This window comes from Ranitomeya imitator, chromosome 10, assembly GCF_032444005.1.
Source record: "Ranitomeya imitator isolate aRanImi1 chromosome 10, aRanImi1.pri, whole genome shotgun sequence".
NCBI classification, from domain to species: Eukaryota; Metazoa; Chordata; class Amphibia; order Anura; family Dendrobatidae; genus Ranitomeya; species Ranitomeya imitator.
In genome coordinates, this window is record NC_091291.1 from 143,377,666 (window position 1) to 143,396,961 (window position 19,296).

At 56.6% G+C, this 19,296-nt stretch overlaps 2 protein-coding genes and 2 non-coding genes across 4 annotated transcripts; 3 read left to right on the forward strand and 1 right to left on the reverse strand.

Moving 5' to 3' along the window:
• Positions 1-5,542: 5,542 nt before the first annotated feature.
• On the reverse strand, positions 5,543-11,656 carry LOC138652270 (ribosome-binding protein 1-like). The gene is made up of 3 exons (XM_069743039.1): positions 11,555-11,656; positions 10,930-11,004; positions 5,543-9,794 (listed from the first exon to the last, which is right to left on the reverse strand). The coding sequence occupies exons 2-3, from the start codon at positions 10,995-10,997 to the stop codon at positions 5,543-5,545; spliced, it is 4,320 nt and encodes a 1,439-aa protein (XP_069599140.1). The 5' UTR covers positions 10,998-11,004; positions 11,555-11,656.
• RPL27A (ribosomal protein L27a) lies at positions 11,646-19,201 on the forward strand. The gene is made up of 5 exons (XM_069741963.1): positions 11,646-11,846; positions 16,345-16,408; positions 18,150-18,225; positions 18,606-18,780; positions 19,035-19,201. The coding sequence occupies exons 1-5, from the start codon at positions 11,661-11,663 to the stop codon at positions 19,161-19,163; spliced, it is 630 nt and encodes a 209-aa protein (XP_069598064.1). The 5' UTR covers positions 11,646-11,660; the 3' UTR covers positions 19,164-19,201.
• LOC138652353 (small nucleolar RNA SNORA3/SNORA45 family) lies at positions 16,138-16,268 on the forward strand. The gene has a single exon (XR_011315623.1). It is a non-coding gene; the product is annotated as a small nucleolar RNA SNORA3/SNORA45 family (small nucleolar RNA).
• On the forward strand, positions 17,143-17,273 carry LOC138652354 (small nucleolar RNA SNORA3/SNORA45 family). Its single transcript, XR_011315624.1, has one exon. It is a non-coding gene; the product is annotated as a small nucleolar RNA SNORA3/SNORA45 family (small nucleolar RNA).
• Positions 19,202-19,296: the final 95 nt, after the last annotated feature.

Consider the following 19,296-nt stretch of genomic DNA (forward strand, 5'->3'; position numbering starts at 1 on the left):
TGTTGCAGGCAGCAGATCGCTCTCCACGGCGTCTCCAGACTCTGTTACGTCTGTCACATGTGCTCAGTGTGAACCTGCTTTCATCTGTGAAGAGCACAGGGCGCCAGTGGAGAATTTGCCAATCCTGTATTCTGTGGCAAATGCCAAGCGTCCTGCACGGTGTTGAGCTGTGAGCACTACCCCCATCTGTGGACGTCGGCACTCAGACTATCCTCATAGAGTCGGTTTCTAACCGTTTGTGCAGACAAATGCACATTTGTGGCCTGCTGGAGGTCATTTTGCAGGGCTCTGGCAGTGCTCCTCCTGGTCCTCCTTGCACAAAGGCTTAGGTAGTGGTCCTGCTGCTGGGTTGTTGCCCTCCTACCACCCCCTCCACGTCTCCTGGTGTACTGGCCTGTCTCCTGGTAGCGCCTCCAGCCTCTGGACACTACGTTGACAAACACAGCAAACCTTCTTGCCACAGCTCGCATTGATGTGCCATCCTGGATGAGCTGCACTACCTGAGCCACTTGTGTGGATTGTAGAGTCCGTCTCATGCCACCACGAGTGTGAAAGCACAACCAACATTCAAAAGTGACCAAAACATCAGCTAGAAAGCATTGGTACTGAGATGTGGTCTGTAGACCCCACCTGCAGAACCACTCCTTTATTGAGGGGGTCTTGATAATTGCCAATAATTTCCATCTGTTGTCTATTCCATTTCCACAACAGCATGTGAAATTGATTGTCAAACAATTCTGATGTTTAAGTGTTCCCTTTATTTTTTTGAGCAGTGTGTATGTAATATATATTTATTATATATATATCCATCCACCTCTCGTGTCTCCCCTTTTCCTCATAGTTTGTAGCTTGCGAGCAGGGCCCTCATTCCTCCTGGTATCTGTTTTGAACTGTATTTCTGTTATGCTGTAATGTCTATTGTCTGTACAAGTCCCCTCTATAATTTGTAAAGCGCTGCGGAATATGTTGGCGCTATATAAATAAAAATTATTATTATTATTAATATATATATATAAAACGCTGGGAGCGTCACTCTGTCCGAAGCGTTTATAGACTGCGCAAGCGCAGTCTGGACCCCACAGAGTGACGCTCCCAGGAGATTGCGGTATGCGTAAACACTGAACGCACACCGCGATCTCCACCGGAGAGGCAGGGACGCGCAAGGAGGGTAAGTATATTCACCTGTCCCCTGTTCCAGCGCTGCGTGCGGCTCCGTCTCCCTGGTCCTCTGCCTGTGACGTTCACAGTTCAGAGGGCGCGATGACGCGCGCCGCCCTCTGACTGAACAGTCACAGCCAGAGGACCCGGAACACGGAGCGGAACGCAGCGCTGGATAAAGGGCCAGGTGAATATAGCAAGTGTCGGGGGCCTGAGCTAGCGGCGACTCCGGCACCTGACCCCCACAGCGCGCCGGTGTCCCCGCCTGCTCAGGCCCCCCAGCACTCGACGCCCAGCGACGATAGGTGAGTATGGTATTTTTTTTTTTTATATATCGCAGCAGCATACGGGGCATATAATCCTATGGAACATCTTATGGGGCCATCAACCATAATGGAGTAATGTACTGGGGCATATAATACCATGGAGCATCTTATGGGGCCATCAACCATAATGGAGCAGTGTACGGGGGCATATAATACCATGGAGCATCTTATGGGGCCATCAACCATAATGGAGCAGTGTACGGGGGCATATAATACCATGGAGCATGTTATGGGGGCCATAAACCTTTATGGAGCAGTGTACGGGGGCATATAGTATGGAGCATCTTATGGGGGCCATAAACCTTTATGGAGCAGCGTATGGGGCATATGGATGGGAGCAGCAAATTACAGAACGGGGGCGCAGGATGGGAGCAGCACATGACAGGATGGGGGCACAGGATGGGTGCAGCACATGTCAGAACGGAGGCGCAGGATGGGAGCAGCACATGTCAGAATGGGGGCGCAGGGTGGAACAGCACATGACAGGATGGGGAAGCAGGAGGGAGCAGCACATGACAGGATGGGGACGCAGGATGGAGCAGCACATGACAGGATGGGGACGCAGGATGGAGCAGCACATGACAGGATTGGGGATGCAGGGTGGAACAGCACATGACAGGATGGGGAAGCAGGATGGGAGCAGCACATGACAGAACGGGGGCGCAGGATGGGAGCAGCACATGACAGGATGGGGGCACAGGATGGGTGCAGCACATGTCAGAACGGAGGCGCAGGATGGGTGCAGCACATGTCAGAACGGAGGCGCAGGATGGGAGCAGCACATGTCAGAATGGGGGCGCAGGATGGGAGCAGCACATGACAGGATGGAGGCGCAGGATGGAGCAGCACATGACAGGATGGAGGCGCAGGATGGAGCAGCACATGACAGAATGGGGACGCAGGATGGAGCAGCACATGACAGGATGGGGAAGCAGGATGGAGCAGCACATGACAGGATGGGGAAGCAGGATGGAGCAGCACATGACAGGATGGAGGCGCAGGATGGAGCAGCACATGACAGGATGGAGGCGCAGGATGGAGCAGCACATGACAGGATGGGGATGCAGGATGGAGCAGCACATGACAGGATGGAGGCGCAGGATGGAGCAGCACATGACAGGATGGGGATGCAGGATGGAGCAGCACATGACAGGATGGAGGCGCAGGATGGAGCAGCACATGACAGGATGGGGATGCAGGATGGAGCAGCACATGACAGGATGGAGGCGCAGGATGGAGCAGCACATGACAGGATGGGGATGCAGGATGGAGCAGCACATGACAGGATGGTGATGCAGGATGGAGCAGCACATGACAGGATGGGGATGCAGGATGGAGCAGCACATGACAGGATGGGGATGCAGGATGGAGCAGCACATGACAGGATGGGGATGCAGGATGGAGCAGCACATGACAGGATGGAGGCGCAGGATGGAGCAGCACATGACAGGATGGGGATGCAGGATGGAGCAGCACATGACAGGATGGGGATGCAGGATGGAGCAGCACATGACAGGATGGAGGCGCAGGATGGAGCAGCACATGACAGGATGGGGATGCAGGATGGAGCAGCACATGACAGGATGGAGGCGCAGGATGGAGCAGCACATGACAGGATGGGGATGCAGGATGGAGCAGCACATGACAGGATGGAGGCGCAGGATGGAGCAGCACATGACAGGATGGGGATGCAGGATGGAGCAGCACATGACAGGATGGAGGCGCAGGATGGAGCAGCACATGACAGGATGGGGATGCAGGATGGAGCAGCACATGACAGGATGGGGATGCAGGATGGAGCAGCACATGACAGGATGGGGATGCAGGATGGAGCAGCACATGACAGGATGGGGATGCAGGATGGAGCAGCACATGACAGGATGGAGGCGCAGGATGGAGCAGCACATGACAGGATGGGGATGCAGGATGGAGCAGCACATGACAGGATGGGGATGCAGGATGGAGCAGCACATGACAGGATGGAGGCGCAGGATGGAGCAGCACATGACAGGATGGGGATGCAGGATGGAGCAGCACATGACAGGATGGAGGCGCAGGATGGAGCAGCACATGACAGGATGGAGGCGCAGGATGGAGCAGCACATGACAGGATGGAGGCGCAGGATGGAGCAGCACATGACAGGATGGGGATGCAGGATGGAGCAGCACATGACAGGATGGAGGCGCAGGATGGAGCAGCACATGACAGGATGGGGACGCAGGATGGAGCAGCACATGACAGAATGGGGACGCAGGATGGAGCAGCACATGACAGGATGGGGAAGCAGGATGGAGCAGCACATGACAGGATGGGGACGCAGGATGGAGCAGCACATGACAGGATGGGGACGCAGGGTGGAACAGCACATGACAGGATGGGGAAGCAGGATGGAGCAGCACATGACAGGATGGGGACGCAGGATGGAGCAGCACATGACAGGATGGGGACGCAGGGTGGAGCAGCACATGACAGGATGGGGACGCAGGGTGGAACAGCACATGACAGGATGGGGACGCAGGGTGGAACAGCACATGACAGGATGGGGACGCAGGATGGAGCAGCACATGACAGGATGGAGGCGCAGGATGGAGCAGCACATGACAGGATGGGGAAGCAGGATGGAGCAGCACATGACAGGATGGGGATGCAGGATGGAGCAGCACATGACAGGATGGGGACGCAGGGTGGAACAGCACATGACAGGATGGAGGCGCAGGATGGAGCAGCACATGACAGGATGGGGAAGCAGGATGGAGCAGCACATGACAGGATGGGGACGCAGGATGGAGCAGCACATGACAGGATGGGGACGCAGGATGGAGCAGCACATGACAGGATGGGGACGCAGGATGGAGCAGCACATACCAGGATGGAGACCATATACCAGTATAAATGCTCGCCACCCGGGCGTAGAACGGGTTCAATAGCTAGTAATATATATATTTTTTTTTTTAATTGATTAACACCAGACATTTTTTCACTGTCTTTTCTCCTCTTCTTTCAAAGAGCCTTAAGCGTTTTATTGCTTTGTTACATAGTGTTTAAGGGATTGTTTGTGGTCGAACAAGTTGTAGTTTTGAATATCACCATTAACTTTACCATCACGGTACTAAAAAAAAATGTAAATAAAAATAAAGGAAAAAAATTTTTAAAAATTCTACGGAGAAAAGGTGAAAAAAAATGCAATTCTGTGAAAACTATACGATAACACCCACCTGGGCTTTAAAAGCTAAAAATTACCATCGGGAACTGGAATTGCTCCTCTGCCTGGTCTACATGGGAGAACAGGGATGCTGGGAACGCGGCCTTAGATGGGTTGCCATGTGGACCCATCAGCAATCACTCAAGGAGCAGGAGTGGGTGATGGACACTGGCATTCAAGAGGTTAAACAGCATCTCTGGAGCCCATTCTATACACCAGCACCAGACGTGTTAAGTGCATTAAGGGTTAAATGGCCATTAAAGGAAGCTCTCGGGCCGGGCTCCGACCGCTGGGGATGGAGCTCGCTGCACTACGTGGTTCATGGAATTCAGATATAAATGAATGGGAGCTACAGAGACAGCGCAGCACGAGCCGAGACAGCGCAGCACGAGCCCCCCCAGCGGTCGTCCTTGCTTCACATGTGCAGGGATACAGCTGTGCAGCGGGTAATGCAACGTCTCTGGAATCAACAGCTAGGACCAAGGATGAAGCTACAGACCCAGGACCCCTGGGCCGTAGCGAGACCCTATCTGAGGCAATTATTGCAGGAAGGGTAGACAGCGGTGACGGTGCCCAGATCATTTGGATTACCGCTGCACAAACCATCACACATTGCTGGAGAAATCCTGTTCTCTCTCAATCACAACTTTTCAGGTCACGTTTTGACAGTCCAGTACTGCCGATGGGACATTGTTTGGTTTCACATCCTTATTCCCTTCAATGACGAGATCTTAACCTACCACTATGACAACACTGAACTGACTTTTGTGCAGTAAAGTTACTTTTATAGAACAAACTTTATAGAAGTCGGCACAGAGGTGCAATTTATGGACCCACCATTAAGTCTCGCATTATTTACTGCAGTTCCTCCTGCACAGATGATTGCTGCAAATGTCCCTCGTGCACTGGAATCACAGAGAAATCTCCGTCCGGCACTGGAACCACAGACAAATGTCCTTCCGGCACTGGAACCACAGGCAAATGTCCCTCCGGCACTGGAACCACAGGCAAATGTCCCTCCGGCACTGGAACCACAGGCAAATGTCCCTCCGGTACTGGAACCACAGGCAAATGTCCCTCCAGCACTGGAACCACAGGCAAATGTCCCTCCGGCACTGGAACCACAGACAAATGTCCCTCCGGCACTGGAACCACAGACAAATGTCCCTCCGGCACTGGAACCACAGACAAATGTCCCTCCGGCACTGGAACCACAGGCAAATGTCCCTCCAGCACTGGAACCACTGGTAAATGTCCCTCCGGCACTGGAACCACAGGCAAATGTCCCTCCGGCACTGGAACCACTGGTAGATGTCCCTCCGGCACTGGAACCACAGGCAAATGTCCCTCCGGCACTGGAACCACAGACAAATGTCCCTCCGGCACTGGAACCACAGGCAAATGTCCCTCCGGCACTGGAACCACAGGCAAATGTCCCTCCGGCACTGGGACCGTAGGCAAATGTCCCTCCAGCACTGGAACCACAGACAAATGTCCCTCCGGCACTGGAACCACTGGTAAATGTTGCTCCAGCACTGGAACTATAGGCAAATGTACAGGCAAATGTCCCTCCAGCACTGGAACCACTTGTAGATGTCCCTCCGGCACTGGAACCACAGGCAAATGTCCCTCCGGCACTGGAACCACAGACAAATGTCCCTCCGGCACTGGAACCACAGACAAATGTCCCTCCAGCACTGGAACCACTTGTAGATGTCCCTCCGGCACTGGAACCACAGGCAAATGTCCCTCCGGCACTGGAACCACAGGCAAATGTCCCTCCGGCACTGGAACCACAGACAAATGTCCCTCCGGCACTGGAACCACAGGCAAATGTCCCTCCGGCACTGGAACCACAGACAAATGTCCCTCTGACACATGTCCCTCTGACACTGGAACCACAGGCAAATGTCGCTCCGGCACTGCAACCACAGACAGATGTCCCTCCGGCACTGGAACAACAGACAAGTGACCCTCCAGACTTGGAATCATACAAAAATGTCCTTCTTGCATTGACATCACTGGTAAATGTGCCATCTCTATGGGGGTCTCTGGCAAATGTCTTTCTTCAATTGATTGTCCTTGCAAAGCTACTTCTTGAATAGGGCTATCCAGTAAATGTCCATCCCCTATAAATACTGCCCCCGATGCAGGATTATCAGAGGGAGATCCCTCGGCTGAAAGTCCATTGTTTCCGTCAATGGCCGCTTTCCAGTTTCTCAAAGATACGGGGTGCGGAAGGCACAGAAACAGTCTGCAGAACTTGTAGGCCTTTGGGGAGGCGCAGTACAGGCTTAAAGCGAACTCCTTCATGAGGCTGCAGTACTGGGTGACACTGTGCCGCCGGCAGCCGTTCTTCAGCTGCTGTGTGAACAGAACCCGGGTGAGGCCGCTGCAGTGCTCAGCGACCACTTGCTCCGCATCTCTCTCCATCATGTTGTTTTTCTGCAAATTAACCAGCGTCTTCTTCAGGCTCTTGATCTTGACGCCCTGGCGCAGGACTTGCTTTTGTAATGTTTTGATTTTTTTCCTTAATTTCACAACTTTTGGGTCAGTGACGGGGGCAGGAACCTCGTTTTCCTTGTCAATAATCGCAGTGTAGTACGAGTGGTCAACGGGAATGTAATCAGCCGCGTTCTCACACGGAGGTCTGGATGGAAAGTTCCTGTCAGTCTGGTTCACTACAATCGTCAAGTCAGGTAGACGACTCCCCGCCAGTGCCCCGGCCCTCTGCTTCCTGCCCTGTCCATTCACTGTTGGCTTACGAGCGGGCTGTTTAGTTCTCGCCCGCTTGCACTCCGCTGGCCGCTCTGCCACATCCAGTTGATCATTTAGAGTTGGTGACTCTATATTCGCATCCTGAGTTTCTACAGCCGGATCCTCACCCTGCTCTCCCACTGCCGGACCCTCACCCCGCTCTCCCACTGCCGGACCCTCACCCCGCTCTCCCACTGCCGGACCCTCACCCTGCCCTCCCACTGCCGGACCCTCACCCTGCCCTCCCACTGCCGGACCCTCACCCTGCTCTCCCACTGCCGGACCCTCACCCCGCTCTCCCACTGCCGGACCCTCACCCTGCCCTCCCACTGCCGGACCCTCACCCTGCCCTCCCACTGCCGGACCCTCACCCTGCCCTCCCACTGCCGGACCCTCACCCTGCTCTCCCACTGCCGGACCCTCACCCCGCTCTCCCACTGCCGGACCCTCACCCTGCCCTCCCACTGCCGGACCCTCACCCTGCCCTTCTATGTTCATCTTCTCTCCCTGCCCTTCTACATCCAGCATCTCATACTCTGTACCCTCTACACTCTCCTTCTCCGGTGATACCAGCACCTGCTCCTTGTCCTGTATTTCCTCCTTACGCCTTTTAGTTCGTGTTTCCCCTACATGCTTCCCTTCCTGCTCTTCTGTCACCTTCTTCTCACCCTGTGTATGCACATCCATAATCTGCTTTCTCTGAGCTTTGCCCATATGCATGTCACCTGTTTCCTCCTCACCCTGCACCTCCATCGCCTGAGACTCCACTGGCTGCTTACCCTGTGCTTTTGCCATCTGCTTCCCATGCTGTGAATCCACCACCTGCTCAATATCTTGCACTTCCACTTGCTGTGCTTCCGCCGCACCGTGCTCCTCATCCTGCGCTTTCGTCGATCTGTGCTCCTCACCCTGCACTTCTGCTGCGCCGTGCTCCTCACCCTGTGCTTCCACCACCCCGTGCTCCTCACCCTGTGCTTCCACCACCCCGTGCTCCTCACCCTGTGCTTCCGCCGCCCCATGCTCCTTTCCTCCCCCTGCCCTATGCTTCTCAACCTGCATTTCTGCCACCCCTTGCTCCTTGCCTTGTGTTTCCGCCACCCTTTGATCCTCACCCTGCACTTCCACCGCCCCGTGCTCCTCGCCCTGTACTTCAGCAGCCCTGTGCTCCTTGACCTGCGCTTCCACAGCCCAATGCTCTCCTTCCGCTGCCCTATGGTCCGCAACCTGCACTTCTGCTGCCCCATGCTCCTTACTATGCACTTCTGCCGCCCCGTGGTCCTCGCCCTGTGCTTCCGCCGCCCCATGCTCCTCGCCCTGCGCTTCCGCCGCCCCGAGCTTCTTGCCCTGCATTTCCACCGCTCTGTGCTCCTCGCCTTTCATTTCCACCGCCTCATGCTCCTCGCCCTGCGCTTCAGCCACCCCATGCTCCTCGCCCTGCATTTCCACCGCCCCATGCTCCTCGCCTTGCGCTTCTGCCGCCCCGAGCTTCTTGCCCTGCATTTCCACCGCTTCATGCACCTCGCCCTGCGCTTCAGCCGCCCCATTCTCCGAGCCCTGCATTTCCACTGCCCCATGCTCCTCGCTCTGCATTTCCACATCCTCATGCTCCTCGCCCTGCCCTTCCTCCGCCCCGTGTTTCTTGCCCTGCATTTCCGCCGCCCTGTGCTCTTCGCCCTGCTTTTCCACTGCCCCATGCTCCTCGCCCTGCATTTCCACCGCCCCATGCTCCTCACTCTGCATTTCCACATCCTCATGCTCCTTGCCCTGCTTTTCCACTGCCCCATGCTCCTTGCCCTGCTTTTCCACTGCCCCATGCTCCTCGCTCTGCATTTCCACATCCTCATGCTCCTCACCCTGCCCTTCCACCGCCCCGTGTTTCTTGCCCTGCATTTCCGCCGCCCTGTGCTCTTCGCCCTGCTTTTCCACTGCCCCATGCTCCTCGTCTTGTGATTCATCTTCACTCTTTACCACCCTCATTTCCACCACGATCTGCGTTTCCTCCACTTGCGCAGATGTCTGTGTGTCCGTGTCCATTCTATAGCTGTCGCCATACTCGCTGGAGATCTCCTGTTCCACATCCTCAGTCTTTATTTCTATGGCTTCGACAGTTTCGCTTTCTGCCTTCTTAGTATATTTTCTCTTTTTAGTCTTCTTCGTCCGTTGGTCAGGCTGGAGGGGAGTGGGCACGGCGTCAATGCGCAGGTAAGGAAAGGCCGCCCCCGGACGGATCATGTAGTCCCTCTCCGTGAAGTGGTCGCTGCAGACCTTGCTGTGAATGGACGGTTTCCAGTTATCTCTCTGGACGGCTTCAATCCACTTGATGAGACGTTCCGGATCTTTCATGGGAAATCTGCAGATAAGAAGTGACAGATTTATACCCAACAAATGGTTGTTTCTACCAATTCATTATCTCTGCTTGTGATCAGTGAATTGAAACACTCAGACCCCCAACCTCCACCAAGCAGTGGTCCTGACCCACGGCTTTCCAGCTGCTGCAAAAACACAATGCCCAGCAATCAATGACATTATGGAGAAAGGAGCTGGGAGCCCAAATGTCGCAGAGCGCTGCATTCGATGGCCCCAGACAGTCCAGGGCCTCACGGACAATCACAAGACAAAGTGTACAACTACAATGGCAAAGTGCGATCCACGGCGAAGGGATCTGATCACAGGGACAGATACACACAGGAGCAAACCCATTAAACAAGGAATCATGAAGCATACACGTAGTATATGGCCGAGAGCAATATAATGTGGCTCTCCCAATCACAATGTCCAGATAAACTGGTTCACCAGGACAACTCCAACAATCATGTACTCCAGCAAGAAAACCGAGTATAAAAGTCCCAAAAAACATAGTAGAAAAAATAATTTTATTAGCACAAAAATACATAACAAAAACGTATGACCAATTAAAACTATGCACCAAAATAGGTGAATAATAGCCTATGCGTGCTTACCCATGGTATAACCGGACAGCTCACCCACTGTGCACCAGGAGCCCCTGAAGGGGCTATTATTCACCTATTGATCTATCCAGCATGTTCCTCATGAGATATTATCTCTGACATCTAGGGAATTACCTCACTATGATATGATTATGTAATAGCCGCATCGCTAGCAGCATACTTACCCCCGGATGCATGTAGTGTTCCCCATGTACACCAGTATACCTAGAGTTTTCTCTCTATTTACCACCTGTTTTGGTGCAGAATTTTAATTGGTCATACGTTTTTGTTACGTATTTTTGTGCTAATAAAATTATTTTTTCTACTATGTTTTTTGGGACTTTTATACTCCGTTTTCTTGCTGGAGTACAGGAGCAAACCCGCAGCTGTGAGCAGGACAGGTTGTTAGTCTCTACAGAAAGCCCCAAAAAGTCTCTTTCAATGACATCAAACAGAGATCCTGAGCCTAATACTATAGGAACACTGCGCTCCATGTTCTGACCCCCCAAAAAAGAGAAACCCCCCAGCCCGGATTACCTGAAGAAGTGCTTGCCGCATCCCTTGTGCCTGCGATTCTTGCACCCAAATATGGCGCACACCGTCATCTCGCCTCTAAAGAAAACACAAGTCAATCTGCGGAAAGCATCACAGCCTCAGCTATGGGGGCGCAGGGTGTCATACGGCGCGATAAGGGGGCGCAGGGCGTCGCAGGGCACGATAACGGGGCGCGGGGCGTCGCAGGGCACGATAACGGGGCGCGGGGTGTCATGCGTCGCGATAAAAGGGGAACAGGGTGTCATACGGCACGATAAAGGGGCGCAGGGTGTCACACGGCACAATAAGGGGGCGCAGGGTGTTACACGGCACGATAAGGGGGCGCAGGGCATTGCAGGGCGCGATAACGGGGCGTGGGATGTCATGCGTCGCGATATGGGGGCGCAGGGTGTCATACGGCACGATAAAGGGGCGCAGGGTGCCGTGATAATGGAGCGCAGGATGCCATACGGCGCGATAGGTGGGCGGGTGTCATACAGGGGTATCTGTGCACAGTATATACATAGCAGCACACTGAGCAGGGAGCCCCTCCCCGGTATCTGCGCCCCCCGTATACAGTGTATATGGTCAGTATGCGGAGGGGCGCAGTAGAGCAGTATATACGCACGGCCGTGTCTCCCCCGTGTATCCTCCGTGTCCCGGGGCTGCTCCTCTGTCCTCCGTCCCGAGCGCCGACTCGCAGTTGTCGCACTTGTCTCTCTGTCTCCCCCAATATGGCCGCCACCTCCTCCTCCTCCGCGTCCTCTAGTGTTCGGCGCCGCCGATACTTCAGTCACGTGACCACTCTAATCGCGCGAGATCGTGTCGTTCCACGACGTCCTGCCCCTCAGTCCCCGCCTCTTCCATCTTCTCGCGGGAGTTGCCGGGATCGCTCTCTTTCTCTCGCAGCCGCCGCCATGGTAGGTAGTGCGGGGCCGGGGTGCGGGACAGAACCGGGGGCGGCGGAGGAGGCAGAGGCCGGGGGGTGTCCCGTAGTGCGCGCCGGAGCTCCGGCCTCGTGTGGCCTGCTGGGTGCGGGGCGGGAGGAGGCGGCGTCGTGTGCGGGAGGCCGGAGCCACATGTGTCCGCACGGCGGGAGCAGCGCTCGGTCTCTGGCGTTTTCTGCCGCCGCGGTATTAGTGCGTTTTTCTCGGTGACCCCGGCGCTGCGGTTGTTTCCGGCCGCTGCCGTTCTCTTCCCTGTAGTTCGGGTCACGGCTCCGGTCACATTGTTGCGTTTCGCACTTTCTTAGGCCGTGTGTGAACAGAGGCTGCGGCAGTCGGGGGAGCAGCGGGAGGCGCATTACTAGCTCTATGGCGTCATAGCCGTCTCCTGCCCGGCTCTTGTGTAACGCTGCGGGGTCTTCCCAGAGCCGCTCATCACCCCCCCTCCCCGGAGCCGCTCATCACCCCCCCTCCCCAGAGCCGCTCATCACCCCCCCCCCCGGAGCCGCTCATCACCCCCCCTCCCCAGAGCCGCTCATCACACCCCCCTCCCCAGAGCCGCTCATCACACCCCCCTCCCCAGAGCCGCTCATCACCCCCCCCCCGGAGCCGCTCATCACCCCCCCCCCCGGAGCCGCTCATCACCCCCCCCTCCCCAGAGCCGCTCATCACACCCCCCTCCCCAGAGCCGCTCATCACACCCCCCCCCGGAGCCGCTCATCACCCCCCCCTCCCCAGAGCCGCTCATCACCCCCCCCTCCCCGGAGCCGCTCATCACCCCCCCCTCCCCGGAGCCGCTCATCACACCCCCTCCCCGGAGCCGCTCATCACACACCCCCCCCTCCCCGGAGCCGCTCATCACACCCCCTCCCCAGAGCCGCTCATGAGCGGAGCCGCTCATCACACACCCCCCCCTCCCCGGAGCCGCTCATCACACCCCCTCCCCGGAGCCGCTCATCACACACCCCCCCCTCCCCAGAGCCGCTCATCACACCCCCCCCCCCTCCCCGGAGCCGCTCATCACACCCCCTCCCCGGAGCCGCTCATCACACACCCCCCCCCTCCCCGGAGCCGCTCATCACACCCCCTCCCCAGAGCCGCTCATCACACCCCCCTCCCCAGAGCCGCTCATCACCCCCCCCCTCCCCGGAGCCGCTCATCACCCCCCCCTCCCCAGAGCCGCTCATCACCCCCCCCCTCCCCAGAGCCGCTCATCACACCCCCCTCCCCGGAGCCGCTCATCACCCACCCCCCCCCCCCCGCTCATCACCCCCACCCCGGAGCCGCTCATCACACACCCCCCCCTCCCCGGAGCCGCTCATCACACCCCCTCCCCAGAGCCGCTCATCACACCCCCCTCCCCAGAGCCGCTCATCACCCCCCCCCTCCCCCACCCCGGAGCCGCTCATCACACACCCCCCCCTCCCCGGAGCCGCTCATCACACCCCCTCCCCAGAGCCGCTCATCACACCCCCCTCCCCAGAGCCGCTCATCACCCCCCCCTCCCCGGAGCCGCTCATCACCCCCCCCTCCCCAGAGCCGCTCATCACCCCCCCCCTCCCCAGAGCCGCTCATCACACCCCCCTCCCCGGAGCCGCTCATCACCCCCCCCCCCCCCCCCCCCCCCCGCTCATCACCCCCACCCCGGAGCCGCTCATCACCCCCCCCCCCACCCCTGAGCCCCGGAGCCGCTCATCACCCCCCCCCCCCCCCCAAGAAGCCGCTCATCACCCCAACCCCCCCCCCCCCCCCCCGCTCAGCACCCCCACCCCGGAGCCGCTCATCACCCCCCCCCACCCCTGAGCCGCTCATCACAACACCTCCCCCCCCCCGGAGCCGCTCATCACCCCCCCCCCCCCCCCCGCTCATCACCCCCCCCCCCCCAGGAGCCGCTCATCACCCCAACCCCCCCCCGCTCGGTCTCTGGCGTTTTCTGCCGCCGCGGTATTAGTGCGTTTTTCTCGGTGACCCCGGCGCTGCGGTTGTTTCCGGCCGCTGCCGTTCTCTTCCCTGTAGTTCGGGTCACGGCTCCGGTCACATTGTTGCGTTTCGCACTTTCTTAGGCCGTGTGTGAACAGAGGCTGCGGCAGTCGGGGGAGCAGCGGGAGGCGCATTACTAGTTCTATGGCGTCATAGCCGGCTCCTGCCCGGCTCTTGTGTAACGCTGCGGGGTCTTCCCAGAGCCGCTCATCACCCCCCCTCCCCGGAGCCGCTCATCACCCCCCCTCCCCGGAGCCGCTCATCACCCCCCCTCCCCAGAGCCGCTCATCACCCCCCCCCCGGAGCCGCTCATCACCCCCCCTCCCCAGAGCCGCTCATCACACCCCCCCCCTCCCCGGAGCCGCTCATCACACCCCCTCCCCGGAGCCGCTCATCACACACCCCCCCCTCCCCGGAGCCGCTCATCACACCCCGTCCCCGGAGCCGCTCATCACACACCCCCCCCTCCCCAGAGCCGCTCATCACACCCCCCCCCCCCTCCCCGGAGCCGCTCATCACACCCCCTCCCCGGAGCCGCTTATCACACACCCCCCCCTCCCCGGAGCCGCTCATCACACCCCCTCCCCAGAGCCGCTCATCACACCCCCCTCCCCAGAGCCGCTCATCACCCCCCCCTCCCCGGAGCCGCTCATCACCCCCCCCTCCCCGGAGCCGCTCATCACCCCCCCCCCTCCCCAGAGCCGCTCATCACACCCCCCTCCCCGGAGCCGCTCATCACCCACCCCCCCCCCGCTCATCACCCCCACCCCGGAGCCGCTCATCACCCCCCCCCCCCCCCCCACCCCTGAGCCGCTCATCACAACACCTCCCCCCCCCGGAGCCGCTCATCACCCCCCCCCCCCCGCTCATCACCCCCCCCCCCCAGGAGCCGCTCATCACCCCAACCCCCCCCCCCCCCCCCCCCGCTCAGCACCCCATACACCCCCCCCCCCTTGGAGCCGCTCATCACCATCCCCCTCCCCGGAGCCGCTCATCCCCACTCCCCCCCCCCCCGGGCCGCTCATCAACCCAAGACGCCCCGCCCGCTCATCACCAAAATAGCCGCTCATCCAACCCCCCCCCCGAGCCACTCATTACCCGCAGTGAATCCGACCGCCCGCTGCGGTTCCCTGACCGCGGGCTCAGCCTTGGGCTGTGTGCACATGTTGCGGAGTTGGATCTGCAGCAGTTTTCCGTGCGGTGTACAGTGCCGTGTAAACCTATGGAAAACCAAATCCGCTGTGCAGAAAGTGCAGTGTGGAGACGGTGTGTCAATTCTTTGTGCGGATTCCTCAGTGTTTTACACCTATTCATTACAGGAATCCGCACAAAAAACACAGGTGGAATCCGCACAAAAAACACCGGGCATTTTACTTGCGGATTTTTCTGAATCTGCGTGTAAAAATTTGCACACGTATCCACAACGTGTGCACATACCCTAACTCTAAGGCGATGTGCACACGTTCAGGAATTCACGCAGAAAATTCCTGTGAAAATCCGGACATTTCTGCCAGATTTCCGCAAGAAAACCGCATGCGTTTTTTGCGTGTTTTTTTCTGGACATTTCCCAATGCATTAGACAGTGGGAAAACCGCGAAAAGAACGCAAAAGTAATAAGCAGGTTCATTTTTTTTCCGCAATGCGTTTTTCATGCGGAAAAACGTACAGCATGTGCACGGAAATTGCGGATTTCATTAAAAATGATAGGATGCTTAATGTATGCAGATTATTTGCGGTTTTATAGCGCAAATTATAGTCAATTTCTCTTGCAGGTACGCATGCGGATTTCCCCATAGACTTGCGTTGAGGGAAAATCCACATGTAAAAAAAAAAGTAAATTTGTGTCCTCTAATTTGCATAATAAGGAACCGCGGCAGATCCTGAACATGGGAAGGTACGATTATAGTAAGTGACAGGTGGCTGAACGGCCGCCATCAGTCGGCAGCCGGCTGTAAACCACAGCTGACTCCCACGCCGCCCCCCTCCTTGTGCTTCGGGACCCCACTGTCACATCCTTCAGCCCCCCGCAGGGCGACCCTGCATTTCTGTGCTGGGAAATAAACCATCGCCACTGCTGACGCTGTAATAGCTCCAGAAATGGTTAATGTCCATATTGGGCTCCTCCTCTGCTATACTCCACCTACTTGTCAGTTTCACAAAGTGACCGCGTATGTCAGATTTTTTATTATTTTTTTTTTTTTTTAATACTAGAACAGAATTGCTCCTGAAGTGTTAGAGAATCACAGGAGCCGGTGACATTTTACTGACGTCCTTTTCTTCTCCGGACCCCGAGACTAGAGTCACATCCCGGCCGGCACGTGCCCTCGGTGTGCTAGAGTCCTCGGAGAGCAACCACTGCGCTATATTCACTGGGTGGTCCTCACGGTGGGCCGCCCAGTCACCCGCTCAGTGACATGTGATGCCGACCTTTCCCTTGACGTTAGTGCCGTGTGCTAATTGATCAGACGACTTATTCTTGTGTTTTCTCCAACAGCCGACCAAGACAAGGAAGACCAGGAAGCTCCGCGGACACGTCAGCCATGGCCACGGCCGTGTGGGTGAGTGTTGACTTCACCTTGTTGGGGACAGCACTGAACACGAGTAATGGGAGATGAGTAGTGATGAGCGAATATACTCGTTATTTGAGATTTCCTGAGCACGCTCGGGGGTCCTCCGAGTATTTTTTAGTGCTCAGAGATTGTTTTCCTCAGCTGAATGATTTACATCTGTTAGCCAGCAAAAGTACATGTGGGGGTTGCCTGGTTGCTAGGGAATCCCCACATGTAATCGAGCTGGCTAGTAGATGTAAATCATTCAGCTGAGGTGAGGAAAACTTAATCTCCGAGCACTAAAAAATACTCGGAGGACCCCCGAGCGCTCAGGAAATCTCGAGTAACGAGTATATTCGCTCATCACTAGATATGAGCAGACCGATAGGTACTCAGCCCAGATCAGCACTCGCTGGGCAGCAACTGCAGGGATTTCCTGAGCTTCCAGGTCCACGACTCTGCATGTAATTCACGGACAGCATTATCTGTGCGGCGGTGACGTCTCCCCCCGGTAATTGTAAGCTGAGCCTGGGACACCGGAGAGTAAGGAAACGTGCAGATCCCTCGTCCATGGCCACAGGGCGCTGACATGGACTGGGATGAAGCAATGAGCTCATCTCTGCTATACATTTAATGTATAAGTCACATGTACATCGGGGGATGGCTGGGCTGCCTCCAACGTCCTCTTCCTGTTGACACTAACCTGTGGGGGGGCTTTGTTCTGACGTTACCTCTGCTCCCTCCCCGAGACTAGAGTCACATCCCGGTCGGCCAGTGGCCTCGGTGTGCTAGAGTCCTCGGAAAGCAATCACTGCGCTCTATTCACTGGCGGCTTCTGTCTGTGGCTCCGTCAGTCACCGGCTCATTGACACGTCCTCCCATCTGTCAGGTTAAGGTACCGTCACACATAACGATATTGTTAACGATATCGTTGCTTTTTGTGACGTAGCAACGATATCGTTAATAAAATCGTTATGTGTGACAGCGACCAACGATCAGGCCCCTGCTGGGAGATCGTTGGTCGCTGAAGAAAGTCCAGAACTTTATTTCGTCGCTGGATCTCCCGTGGACATCGCTGGATCGGCGTGTGTGACACCGATCCAGCGATGTCTTCACTGGTAACCAGGGTAAACATCGGGTAACTAAGCGCAGGGCCGCGCTTAGTAACCCGATGTTTACCCTGGTTACCATCCTAAAAGTAAAAAAAACAAACACTACATACTTACCTACCGCTGTCTGTCCTCCAGCGCTGTGCTCTGCACTCCTCCTGTACTGTCTGTGAGCGTCGGTCAGCCGGAAAGCAGAGCGGTGACGTCACCGCTCTGCTTTCCGGCCGCTGTGCTCACAGCCAGTACAGGAGGAGAGCAGAGCACAGCGCTGGAGGACAGACAGCGGTAGGTAAGTATGTAGTGTTTGTTTTTTTTTACTTTTAGGATGGTAACCAGGGTAAACATCGGGTTACTAAGCGCGGCCCTGCGCTTAGTTACCCGATGTTTACCCTGGTTACCGGCATCGTTGGTCGCTGGAGAGCGGTCTGTGTGACAGCTCTCCAGCGACCAAACAGCGACGCTGCAGCGATCCGGATCGTTGTCGGTATCGCTGCAGCGTCGCTTAATGTGAAGGGGCCTTTACCGGCCTCGTGGTTATTGGGGGTCCCTAATCCACATTATACCATGACCTCTCATAGATTGACTGTTATTTTTGGTTGGTCGGGATCCTCTGTTTCTCATCATTTCTGATCTTTTTCTAGGCAAACACAGGAAGCATCCCGGAGGCCGTGGTAATGCCGGTGGTCTGCACCACCACAGGATCAACTTTGATAAATAGTGAGTGTTGAGTTCCCCCATTTATCTGTCCACGTAGCTCAGAACTGAAGCGGCTGCTGCACAGTGGGACGGGCGCTGCTTATCTTGTGATGTAGGTGGGATCCTACCTGTGTGGTCCCCATTTTGAGTGTGGGGTTCAGCTGCTTCCCCCGTTTTCTGCAGAGCTCTGACACTCTCGTATGGCCGACTTAGTGCAAGGAGGAGCCCTGAGCTGCTCCCACATCTTTCTCTGGGGCTCAGTCCTTCAGTTTGTGACTTTCTCAGACTCGCTATCTATAGGTGACCCTGGGAATGCAGCCCCCTGATATTTTGGAGGGGCACTTGGTCCCATTAGACCTGTTCTGCTTCTTCCATAACGTGGCCTCCTTGTCTTCCTCCAGCCACCCTGGTTACTTTGGTAAGGTCGGTATGAGACATTATCACTTGAAGAAGAATCAGTCCTTCTGCCCCACAATCAACCTAGACAAACTGTGGACCTTAGTGAGTGAACAGACCAGACTGCAGCACGCCAAGAAACCGGACGGCCCTGCGCCCATCATTGACGCCGTGCACGCGGTAAGTGGTAATCCTGCATCTGTCCCATCCGCAGCACTGACACCCCTCAGCATAATTGTGTAAGCTGTGGTCCCAGACATGTAGTGTCTCCCAGCGTTCCTGAGCTTTGCCGTATAGCCGGGCGTCTGCTGGCGGTGCTGTCGCCCTGCTCAGACCAGAACACGTACAGCTGATTCCAGAGGGTGACACCGTACACGGACGCTGTGTGCGCACCCTGCATGGCAACATTACTTATCTCTAATCTTTCTTTGCAGGGTTACTACAAGGTTCTCGGGAAAGGCAAACTCCCCAAACAGCCGCTGATTGTCAAGGCAAAGTTCTTCAGCCGCCGAGCAGAAGAGAAAATCAAAGGTGTCGGTGGAGCCTGTGTGCTGGTCGCATGATCGCTGCGCAGGAAATGAATAAACTTCCATTGGTTACATCCTGTGGTTGGTTGTGCTGGATATTGTCTTGTGCATGCTTAGGGCCATAGTCGGCCGTGTGGGCGATGCTGCAGTCTGGTTCCTCCACCTCGTC